The sequence below is a fragment of the Cuculus canorus genome, chromosome 1, assembly GCF_017976375.1.
Source record: "Cuculus canorus isolate bCucCan1 chromosome 1, bCucCan1.pri, whole genome shotgun sequence".
In the NCBI taxonomy this organism is placed as follows: Eukaryota; Metazoa; Chordata; class Aves; order Cuculiformes; family Cuculidae; genus Cuculus; species Cuculus canorus.
The window spans coordinates 21,534,571-21,547,378 of NC_071401.1; the positions used below are offsets into that span (position 1 = coordinate 21,534,571).

General features: G+C 40.2%; 1 protein-coding gene across 2 annotated transcripts; it reads right to left on the reverse strand.

The window, feature by feature from the left end:
* Positions 1-324: 324 nt before the first annotated feature.
* On the reverse strand, positions 325-12,276 carry GPR12 (G protein-coupled receptor 12). Of its 2 annotated transcripts, none has more exons than XM_054055986.1 (2): positions 12,157-12,276; positions 325-11,682 (listed from the first exon to the last, which is right to left on the reverse strand). In XM_054055986.1, exon 2 carries the CDS (start codon positions 11,665-11,667, stop codon positions 10,663-10,665), a length of 1,005 nt encoding a protein of 334 aa, XP_053911961.1. In that variant the 5' UTR covers positions 11,668-11,682; positions 12,157-12,276; the 3' UTR covers positions 325-10,662. The 2 variants fall into 2 exon arrangements, with proteins under 2 accessions (XP_053911961.1, XP_053911962.1); XM_054055987.1 differs by having other exon boundaries at positions 325-11,679; positions 12,157-12,266.
* Positions 12,277-12,808: the final 532 nt, after the last annotated feature.

The window sequence follows — 12,808 nt, forward strand, 5'->3', positions numbered from 1 at the left end:
CACTCTGGCTTTCACTTACAACTCTACATTTAGGAATTCCTGTTAGCTCTTCTTTCAGATTTTTTGCACAAAACTGGAGTGCTTGGTGCTTTCCTTCTGCAGTGTCAGCGGATGCAGAGGATCTGCAGGAGATCAACTAAAGTTTGCACATTTGAACTTCATCCCTTAAGTTTAGCTAGTGTAATCTGCCACCTCTTTGCACTGGAACATATTTAATTTTATATTTTTTGTTATTCAAAATAGAATGTGTCATTCAATGAAAAAAGACAGACAACCATTCTTTTTTTAGAAAGGAAAATTTATTTATGGTTACATATACCACATATAAAATTAACATTTAACTGAAACATAATTGTTTCAATCATTTATGACTAAACACTTAACAATGTTGACTACAAAACTGTACAGTTTATATTTAGTAACCAATTCTTACAGGATAGTGCAATTGTAACATTTTATAAACAAAATAATTTGTGCCTTTTTTAAATAAAGTGCATTAAATGACTATCTTGTATACAACAACAAGCTCTGTAGTTGCAATCCAAAGCTTTAATCTTAAGGAAAACTGAGGCAAAGATGTTTCACTTCCTTTTAAAATTACTTCATATATTGGCAAGCTATGGTTCAAACTTCAACCACAGTTAAATGAAAAAAACTCTAAATCAGTATAAGAAATAACCACAGGCCTTTACGTACCAAACCAGTACTTGATCCTCATATGAAAAGCACAACATGCAGAATTTAAATTACTGGTTTAAAGCCATTTGGATCCTAATGAGATGTGTAGCATGGGAAATATGCCCCATGCTGCTGCTTCTGCTAAAGCTTTTAGAATTCAGCATTGAACCACACTGCAGTCAGTAGTATCAGGAGTTTACATGAATCGTACAATGTTTCCTACGAAATGTTCTCTCTGAGAATTTAATGAGATGAGCATGGTGAACCACAGGTTACCTTTAATTGCATTTGGCAAAGAAAAAAGTAAGAGTCTAGTTAGAAAGTCTAGAAAACTATGAGCGGTTCTGCCAGCCCAAGGTATTTTGTGGCCTGAAGTTAAATGCAGAGTTCTACAGCTTTATTTCAGAGGCACAGTTACAACATTTTATCCTATGAAATTTCTCTTTATTTGTAAACACATTTACAATCATCTTTTGTAGGTTTTGGCTGTGACAGTAAAGCTGAGACCAAACAAAGGATGACACAACTGTAGGTTTTAGCCCCAAAGAGTAAAACAATGTAGACATACAAAAGGAAGAGGTCTAGTGTGTCTCCCTCTAGAAATAATGACAAAACTAAGAATGTCCATCTCCTTTGGTGGGCTCTGGCTGAGGCCCAACAGAAAAGTCCGTATTCTTTTCTTCCTTCCTGCATACATGGGACTAATATCAGCTTCAACGGAAAATATATCTGAGCACAGGCTAGTAACCCTAGAGACTGCCTGAGTATTTTGCTGCATATATAATCTAGGCAATTTACCTGCCTCTTCAGCTGCAATACCCATTCCACACTTTTGGAACAAATCGCACACACCATCTCCACATTCTGCAAAACCACTTCTTCCTCCCATATATTTTAACCTGTGGGAGCAGACCAAGTACATTCAGCTGCCTTGCTCTGGAACAGCTGTCATGTAAAATACTGCACCCTGCTAACTCTCAGCCATGCACTACTCTCCTCCTCCTTGACTAAGGGAAGTCTCTGCTTACAGAGAAAGGGAAACACAAAAGAAAGAGGCTGAGATTTGGTTAGAATGTGACTGAAGAAGGCTCACTATCTCCTATTAAGTCTTCAGAAAGCTGTCTGCTGAGAGCAGAGTTCCCCTCCCAACTCTGCATGTAGCTCAGGGGGTTGTACTCCATCCATGGGTTTTTGGTTTGCTTTAACTCTGCAATTAACACCGTAGAAAAACCTCACCTTTGTTCTACTTCCTAGTGAGTCCTCTGGGGCAGAGGCACCACAAGGTGGACTGAGTGATGCTCATATATCAAGGGAGTACACTGTCAGAGGGCGATCAAAGACCAGCAAACCAAAAACCCCTGGATGGGGCACAACCCCCTGAGCTCCATGTGGACACAACAGTACATCCCTTTCAGGACGTGGGTATCTCACTTTTCAGAGGGCCAGGTCGCGCTGCTTTCATTTGCATACTATAAAAATATCTCTTCCTTGAAAGCAGTAGAAGCTGAATTCTATTATTTTGATGGGTTTCATCCTACAAAACACTCAAGTAAGAGAAAAATCTTATGGTGGCCATAAGTAACCAATGCATTAAGAGCTCCATACCTTGACACTAAATCTTACAGGGGCTGGTCCCTTTCCCTAGAAAGCCCTTGAAACATACGTGTATTTCATGTGCCCTTTAAAAATATATATTTAAGACATTTTAAATACTGTAATATTCTCCAGGTTAGCATCAACAAGTACAAAATGCGCATCTATGTCACATGACTGTGTGGATTGCTGCTTAGACTCATGACCAGTGTAGTCCTGTTACCAAAGCACCTATGGAAGACAAAGAGAGAGGATAGGGGGCAGTGTGTGCAGGAACATACAACTGCTATATAGGCTCACATTAGTGATAAATATCCTTCTTGCACTCTGCCCCAGATGTGGCCATTAACGCATGCCTGTAATCACGAAGCTGGCAGCGGGATTTGTACAAATTAAAGACATGAGAATTCACCTCCCTTCCAAAACCTCTGTATTGTCTTTGCTTGCTGAAATACCGATTACTTACCACTGAATCTTTTGGTGTTTGCAACATTCATACAAGTCTGGCAACTTTTTTCTTCAGTCATGTGAAACTGCCTCAGCAAAGAGGTTACACTTTGACCATTACAACATTGAAGGTATTAAGCATGATACCTAGCATATCATACATATAAAAAGTAAATTAAATAATCATAATCATTATGTATATATATATTATGTTTAAGTATGTAATTATGCTTTTAGGTATGATAGTTCATAATACTTAATTATGTTAATGGCATACCAAAATACTCTAAGAAACCGTTTCTCTACTCAGCACGTAACATAAACGCTACTTAAATTCTTTAAGCTAATCCTGGACATGTGTATTTCCTTTTAAGAATGAGTTTAGACTTTTTTAAAAAAATAAATCTATTTCGTTGGAATCTATTCGTTAGATGTGGAAAGCCCCTCCACTTTCTAAGGTAAATCCTTGCAGGATGCACTCTTCAGCACGTGCAGTTAGTATTGGCTTGCTTTCTCCTTGAGAAAAATGGGACCAGGCCTATTCTCAGACATCATGGTAGATGATATGGTTGGGATCAAATGGTTAGAGGAAAAAATACTGCCACTAGTGTAAAGAAAATGGTAGCAGTCCACTTGCTTTCTCTCCTGCCCCCTGCAGGTGAATCGGATACACTTCCAGCTTAAGACAAATGCTCACCAAAGAGCTGCTGATATATTTTAACAGCTTGTTACAACCCTTTCAAACCTTTGTAAGTAAGATTTACCTAAGAATGCAGCACAATACTTATGCAAGACAGGTTCTTGGAACCATTTCAGTTGTGAAAGACTGTTAAGATCGAGTCCAACTGTCAACCAACATTTCTCTTGAAACAAAAATGATTGTGCCAGACATGTTACTACAGAGCTGGGGGAGGGGCAGAGTGTTGCACATGACAGGATGGACATCCCATAATCCTATTCCCATCAGATTAATTATTCTACACTAGTAATTTCATGAAGCCCCTAACTGTGCAGTGAATGTCTTTAAGTACTCTGCACTTTTCAGAAAGGTCTGTTTTACTTAGAGATATCAGATAAATAAATCAGTTCACTATTTCTGGGATGCAAGTCTTCCCTGAACCTGGGAGGAGGAAACCCACAATGCTATCTTTTCCAGTTAAATATTTAGCACATCAGCAAGAGTTTGTAAAAATTGCTTTGGCAAAACAAAGTTTGAGGCGGCAAGGGCAATTTCCTCATAAGGCAATTCAAAGAGTCTTGAGGTGGCATGTTTGCCTGACCTTTTACTCTCTCAACCCATTTGCGAAAAAAACGCACTGGAAAACCTCTCCTCATCCTTTCAGTGGCACTGAATTAGTTTGCACCACAGCAGTGATGCACTAGTTAACTGCAGTGGTTTGATCTAACCTACATTCAGGTTTTGGTTTCTTTGGTTGTTGTTTGGTTTTTTTTACCCCCTTCACTTCTAGAAGTTTGTACAACAGTGAAATATGGGACTTTTTTTCTTATTGTCTAGCTTACAAAATCTACAACAATTATGTGGATAAACTGCAGCATGGACTTCTTCAGCTTTTCCATGCAAAAGCACACTGTTTCAAACAAACAGTAGGTGTAAAGTTACAGGCTCAGCTGCTCCTCAGAATTAAAAAAATAAATATATAATGACTTACTGTAAAAAAATCTGCTGTTGGTTCTACTTTTATATTTTCAGTATTTTTCCACAAAAAACTCTTCTGATTTCAAGCACAGTGATGTAAGACTGTGTTAACAAGACAAATAATAATCTGAATAAAATATATGAGGTCATGTTTTCAGGGGAGGAGGACCTTGCTTCTTATCATATTTCCTTTTTTCTGCTCTCCAGACACCATTCAACAGAACAACTGTACTGCTAGCTTCAAGAACATGGTACTGTTGCTCTACACCCCAGAACAATGGCAGCCCCAGGGCCCTTCTCTCAGGTGCTTTGTGTAGGTCAAGTAAGGTTCAAAACAGACAGTTCAAAATAACCTTCTCACAAAATAACCCTTCTATACAAGCTCAAGCACTGAGTAGCTGGCTGATTCACCAAGCCATGAAGAATTCCATCTTCTCAGCTTTCAATATCTACTTAATATGAAAGCAGATATCTTTGCAGTTCATCCAGATTTCTCACCCATTAAAAGGAACTGTGAATTCATCTGACAAAGCCAGTAGCATCCAGTTTTATGGGGTAATTTCCTTTTGTACCAAAAAAAGTATTTCCAGATACACTACCTTTCAAGTTTATTGGGAGTCCCATCATTCTTTTATGGAGAGACAGGAGAGAAAAGCATGCCTAATTAACCTTTCCTGTACTACTGCTTATTCATGACACATAAAGCAGGCCTCTTCCTCTTAGTCTCCTCCCTGTAAGCAGAGATTGAGTGATCTTATTTTTTCTTCATTGCACAATTCTGGACTACCACTAATCCAAACAAAATGTGGCATTGAAAGAGAGGGTAAACCACCAGTTTACATAAAGTCAAACAAAAATTAGGAAAAAAAAAAATCAGGAATTGAAATATTTAAAATTGTATTTCCCAATTATAACAATACACTGCACTGGCCTTTTTTTTTCCTGGTTAAGCAACAAATTTCACATAAAGTAGCCCTGCTGCCTAATACCAATCAAGTAGCAGGGCTTCTTGCTAACGTGCTATATGCCAAGTGCGCAATATAATAAGCATGTAAAAATATTGGTTTTCTAAGTTTACCATTGAAACTATAAAACTGGTTTCATAACGTGGCTTCCAGTAGTATTATTAAAGATGTTGTCTAGTTGCAAACAAGAATTCTGATTGCAAATAGCTGTTTGTTCCTTTTGATAAATACGAAAAGGACAGATTATTTACTGCATGTAATATATGTTCTGGAGCAATCTCTTGTTCTAGAATCAGCTGCTCCAACATGCAGCCAAGTAAAACCTTAAAATTATCTTAGACCTTCTCACAAAGACATGTGATGATTCTACGTGTAGATATTTAACATGGCCCCTAATTCTTTCAACAAAGTACAACAGCGCGATACTTCTTCCTGAATAGTTGGCCAGTAACACTTTAAAACGCTCTTGAATTCTTAGAACACAAGATCTATATCCAGTGAGGGTTTATCAGATATTGTTTTCTTGCAGTAGTACAATTGAAAGAAATCCTGTTCACCTTTTTCTGGTGCTATTCCTGTACATCTAGAACTTGATCTGTCTGCAGCTGGTCTGCAGGTATATCGTTCTTGCTCCCACTCACAATAGAACTGTTACATCAAATTGTCTTGCATTGGCAACATTACTAGTCCTCCTACTTTTGCTACACAGCTTTTACACTGACTTGTGGGTACTTAGGATTTTCTAGAAAGTTGCCAGAGTTGGTTTCTGTTTCAAGGACTAAGAATAATTTAATACCTGAGATGAAGTGACAGAATAGCTGGTGTTTTTTTAAACAGTGACCACTCTGGCCAATTCTTATTTTTCTTTCTTTATTGTACATACGAAAACCACACCATGCATGCCTTCCTCCATAAAAGTCAGGGCCAACATTTTGAAAATAGTTCTGAATGTAAAAGAATCGTTTTTTTTTTTTTAAAAAAAAAAAGTAATGAGGATGTAGTTATGGTTCCAGGACTTGATTCATAGTGATATTGCTTTATCCCAACTTCTAGTCACACTGCAGGTTGCTCATCACTATTGAGAAATGAATCCACAAGTATCTTATTTTTAAAAGCTAAACAAACCCTAAGAAAATGAGGCAACAGAAAAATAACTCTTTGGGGATAGAGCAGCTGCTGGTAAAAGCCAAAGTTCACTGCTGTCCATGGAGGGGTTTTAGCAACTCCAAGATGTCTTGAGGCTAGCCCCTGCACACAAAGGATAGACTCAACTGCTTATGTCACTAAACGTCTACAGTAGGAAGATACAGCAGTGACAGCAGGCCTTACAGCTTGCTTCCATGTACCCTGGGCATTAGTAGGGGTTTTCTTCAGCGATACCATAATCTTGTTCTTATAAAAGGCAATCTGCCTTTAGAATGGACTAGCACCATTTACCATATCCATCTTGATGGGCATCACAAATTCAGGTATTCTCAGTTTTTGCTTGGTGAAGAGTATTCTCAGGATTAAGTTACAATCAGAAACTCTGAACACAATTAATCTATCAAAAAAAAATGCTGTACAACTAAATGCCAAGTGATGAAAAAAATAAAAATTCTCACTGCAGTACAGCATGAACTGTGGATCCAAGAACTAAGGTAAAAGGTTATTGCTGAGTAATTCTATTCAGGAACTCAAATTGTAACCCAAACCAGAAATAATGTTTCACATCTGTCTGACAGCCACTTAACAAAGGAAGACTTCCGCTTACTGAAAGTCCTTATGCAAGTTACTATTTTTTGTCTAAAGTATATATTGCTTCCACACGATTACTCTGAGTTTACTCAGCAGTTTATAGTACCTGCAACATGGAGGATTTTATTGCTCTTGTGCTAAAAATGTACTTCCCTTTATTGCTGGAAACTTACTGTTAGGAGAAATGGTTAAGAAAAAAACAATCAAAAATCCTCTCCCAAGCTCTGAGGATAAATATATGAAAAAAATTACTATAGTGAATTTTGCCCATCAAAATACTACCTGTTACTAACTTTGTTAGTTAATAAGTAAATAAGTAAAAATGAACATCAATTCTTTAAACTACATAACATATTAAGATGGAGATATGAAACTGCAAACAGAATGGTGAATCAAGCACCTTGGATTTACACATGGATGTTGTTTAACGGGACAAAAAAATTACAGAATCCTGTAAGCTGGCTCAATTTCTGCCAGTTTCAGATGGACACTGGCCCTTCACCATACCTAACCAGGGCCTACACTGTAACTCTGAGGTGACAGCAGAGAATTGTTTAATTCTGCAGGGTCGGAAAAATGCTGCTTTGTCAAGCATTTCTTCTCCTGCAAGTGAGATAAGCAGCTTTGTACTCAGCTCTGCCCCTCCTCCAGAGTTCTTTCACAGGTGTGTTAAAAACCATCTATCCAGTACTGCAAAGCCTCCTAAAGTTTGGTCTGACAGCTGTGGGCAAACCAATGTCACTGACTTCCAGAAATATTTTCTGGCCTATGCTGCACAGTCTCAATTTAAAAACATATTTCTGGAAAAGACAACATCTTCACTGGAGGTCACGGCAGCAGCTTAGGAGGCATAACCACGTTTCTCATCTGTTTGTGGTAAAAGGTAGCCATGTGCTACTCCACAAAATAGGGCAAGTCACATCCCTACAAGCTAGCTTTGTAGAACTTCTATAATTAATCCTTCTTTCCTCTGTTTGACTTGCTAGTCCTCAGGAGAGGAACTTCCAATTACAGATCTCTCTGCTATGGCACAATGAAAAGTTTGGCTTTCCCCACACTGGATCTGTGGATTTCAGCAGCCTGCGGAACGAGGAAGATGACAAGGACACCAGGTGAACCTACACGAGAAGAGGGGACAACATTATCTCCCTCTGTGCTGGCTTTTTTTTTCTGGCTTCCCTACCACCTGGGTCTTGCAGTGAGAAAGACACTAGTGCCTGTGAAGTCATCCAAAAGGATGAGGACAGGTCCATGTAAGCTGCATGACAGCTGCCCTTAGGACTGAATTTTGGTCACAGTTGTAGCTGCTCATCCTCATCACACTTTTTAGCAATTTGATACAGAAGAACAATTGGCGAAAATAAAGAGGAGCACAAGGGGGTAAACTTTGCATGACTAACTTATTTGTTTTAAAAAGCACCACTCTACATTATTCAGCCTCTGTGCATTATTCAGCTCATGACTTTTACTGCCATTTATTCCCAAAGCTTTGCATACTTGCAAAACTGCACACATACAAAGCATGGATATTTATGAAGTGATTATTTCTTATACAAAAATTCATAACAAAATAGGAACAAGGCAGGGACTAGAGTTTCATTAGCATTCATAAGTAGATAAAGAACATTAATATCCTACACTGAACAGGGGCCATATTCTAACTGTGCTGAGCATCTGTAAATTATAGTGAAGCCAAAGGAGCTGCAAGTTCACAGCTCTACTGGACCATGCCATGCAATTATTCAACTAACCAGATTACAAAGAGCCAAATATCATGAAGACTGAACCAAGTAAATCATAGAATTTGAACCCAGCACTGCAACCAAATTAATTATTGCTCATAAAAATCTCTACAGAGCCCTGTTTACAGACAACTCATTCACATTTGAGATTCAGCTTTGTGTATAGCATATGATTCTTAACGTCACAGAAACTTTGCCACAAAAAAGCTACAGTCACCCAAACATCCATGTGAAAAATACAGATTCCCTTTGGAAAAATCCAGACCAGCAACATGGGTGTTTCTACTATATATATTGTACAGGTGTAGTTTTTCATTTAACTGTAAATATTGCTATTTTTACACTTCAGTTTTTGGATTTTTTTAAACTGTAATGGAAGATATTGAAGCAACAATACAGTATGCTGACTGTGACACTCAAGGGGACATAACCTCTTACTGACGCCAGGGCATTTACACATTGAGCTCCCATCAATGCTAATGGAAGCAGTACTATGAACTCCCATACAGTGGTATCATGGTAAACCTTAAGCTTCACAAAGACATCTGCCAGGAAGATTTTCTCGCTGATAAACAAGTCTTCACATTATAAAACAATGTTTTATTTCCAGTGCATTCTAATGTTGCTTCAGTAAAAAGTTAGAAGCTGTTTGAAATTTAACCATTCATGAGAGGAAGGTCTGCTTTTTAGATCATCCTATAATGAAGTAAACTACACATGCCTACTGTGTGAAGAATCACAATCTGCAATGAAATCAGAAAAGGAGAAAATATTGTTTCACGTTGCAGTTCTTATAGCATACAATTATGAACCAGATATGCTCTGAAAATTTATGAACTTCAGTATTTTAAATTATATAGCAGAACAATGAGAACAAGTGGTAATAGTTTTGACTTGACAACAAACTTAAAGTAAACCATTTCATATAGATGCTAAATATGTGCTGCAAGTAATTTCTAGGTTATTTTCTTAGACACTTCCACTTCTGAAAGGAGAAAAATGTCTGAGAAACTTCTGTGTTTCATCTATTACAAATGCATAGCCAAAAGAGGCCATATTGTTTCACCAATTTTGAAATTCCCCCCTGAATTCTTTTTAAAATTAATAGTATAATGAGCTCTGATGTCCCATATCTATCTAAGTGAAAACATATGGCTGATTTATGAAAAGGAAGGCAAAGCACATCTTTTGTTTTAGCATCCAGCCAGAACTCAGAACAGGGAGCCCTTTAAAACAATCATTGAGCTAGCTCATGCCGAGATGTAAAATTAAAAGCTACAGAAGTACTTCCTCACTTAGAGCAAATTTGTTGCACTGACATTATTACAATAAATACCATATAAATCAGTACAACTGGACATCATTTTGAAGAGTATTCTGATGATATGAAAATGGCGTAACAGGACATGGGCTTCCTTTTTCTTTTTTTCATTTTAAAAAGAATTAAAGAGGGGAAAAAATATCTTGACAACAGACTGTAACACGCAGTATGACTGAATTCAATCACAATTTCAAGGGAGGTATGTTGTTTCACTCTACTTTTAATTAGCAAACCTAATGTAAAATCATGGCAAACATGGCAAAGTCTGGTTAACATAACAAAAAGACCCTGAGCAACATTAGAAATCTGTCAGAACACTGATTATTTTGCTTTTGGAAATCTTCCTTAAACCACTCGATTCCTTTTGGTCACTGGGGTTTTACGGCTACAAAAAGATAAGTGCATCCTGTGGTTTTTATATGAACCCATTGCACACCATATAATGAATACATCTAAACCAAAGACAGCATCACAAGAATGCCTGGAAATGAACAGGTTAAGGAGCATCCTCCTAGCTGCCAATCAGACATCACTGGGTGATCTTGCTCTCTGAGACAGGTTAGAAGGAATACAGCCACAACAGACGAGCCAAAGTGCCTTCTGTATCTCCTGGTTTCTAAAAGCATATATTACAGGATTGATGATGGAATTGTAGGTAGCTGGCAGGAGGGTGGCATAGGTGTATATAGAAGGATAGGTGTAATCTGCTATTAAAGAATAGAGCGTAAAAGGCATCCAACACGCAGCAAAAGTCCCCAAAATAATGGCCAAAGTAGACACTCCTTTTCGGGTGGTCACATAGTGGGAAGTGGCCAGGAAATGGTGTTGCAAGGCAATTTGATGAGCATGGCGCATCACGATTTTACAGATTTGGATGTAGAGCTGCAGCATGAGGGCGAACATTAGCAAGAAAGAGACCGAAAGGACAGCTGCATTATTTTTAGTGAGTGGTCTGATAACACTGCAGGTGGATTCATCTCTGAGGCAGTTCCAGCCCATTATAGGCAGCAGTCCAATACAGATAGATGCTCCCCAGAGCAATATAAGCATGACATAGGTAAAAGTGACAGTCCTCTCTGAATTGTAAGTCAAAGCATAATACAGGGAGAGGTAACGATCAACAGTAATAGCCAGCAAGCTGCTGACAGATGCTGAGAAAGAAGCAACAATCAGTCCAATCGTAACCAGTTTCGTAGCTTCTGACTGCAGAAGGTATGCAAAAACAAAATTGATGATCAATCCAATGCCCGCTAAGAGATCTGCCAGCGCCAGGCTGCCTATCAGGAGGAACATGGGGGCGCGAAGACTGGGATTATGGAAAATGATAAGAACCACAACGGCATTTTCGCAGGAGATTAGGGTCCCTGAAGTACACAAGACAATGTCCCAGGGGTTTACCAAAAGCTCTGGCTCTGGGTCTATGACAGGAACCAGGGAGGAGCCTGCGGCTGAAGCATTCTCCGTAAAGCTGGCTTCTACATGATCCTGAGGCAGCCAGCTCAAATTAACCTTCCGATCTTCATTCATTTTAACCCCTGTCTTCTTCAACGGAAAGACATTCTTTTTAACGTTCAGATATAGCACTGGATACATCACCCCCAGAGCATGCAACGCCCTAGACAGCAACACTAACCTGATGTGCAGGCAGGCACTTGTTACATAAATGTGACAATTAAAAAGAAAACACATAATAAATAAAAATGGGCAGGTGGGGGAGGGATACTTAGAACTGCCAAGGGACCAACACACAGAGCCTGAGCGATCCTTAAGGGAATTCCCTTCACCTGCACAGGGAAGAAGGCACAACCATGGGGAGGGGAAGTGAACACCCCCCCAGTTCTACATCCCCCACTCCCATCAGGTGCTGCAGTTTGGGGTGGGGGCTGCTGTAAATCCCGTTATTCCAAGCAGGAATAGATTTGGCCAGGGAGGATGGAGAAGGGGGATCCTTCACCGCCCCCCTGTGAGGAAAACCCAGTTTGAAGAGGGGGGAGGGGGTATCGCCTGAGAACTTACAAACTCGACGCAGCCACCGCACCGCCACCACGCATCCCCCGGGGCGTCGCAGGATCCCCTGGGCTTTTCTTTCCTCCCCCCCGGTGGTGAGTCGAAGGAAGAGAAGGGGGTCGCCGCGGGTCCCCGTTTCTAAAGGCGGCAACCCGGACCGCCCGCCCCTCAAGGGCGGCAGCGCAGGTGCGCGCGTCCCCGCCCTCCCCCCCCCGCGCGCGAGACAGAGAGTGTGGAGGGAGGGGGGCGCGCCTCGCGCGCGCGCGCCTGCGCAGGTGACTCCTGCCGCGCGCGCGCCAGAGGGAGGAGAGAGAGAGAGAGGGGGGCGAGGAGGAGCGGGGGGGAGGGATGCGCTTCGCCTCCTCACAGCTCCTCCTCGCCCCCTCCCCTCCCCCGCGAGCGATGTTGAATTAAAAGAACTTGAGCTCAGTTGGCGACTCTTAATTTGTAGGAGGTGTTGGTTGAACAGCAGCCTCGCACCTTGGTGAGAGCTATCATAGGATGGTTTGGGTTGGAATTGCCTTTAAAGATAATCTTCCAATTCAAACCTTTCTATGATGCTATGTTCCGAACCCCCTGCCGTGGGCAGGGACACCTCCCACTGGATCAGTCTACTCAAAGCCCCATCCAGCCTGGCCTTGAACACCCCCAGGGGTGGGGC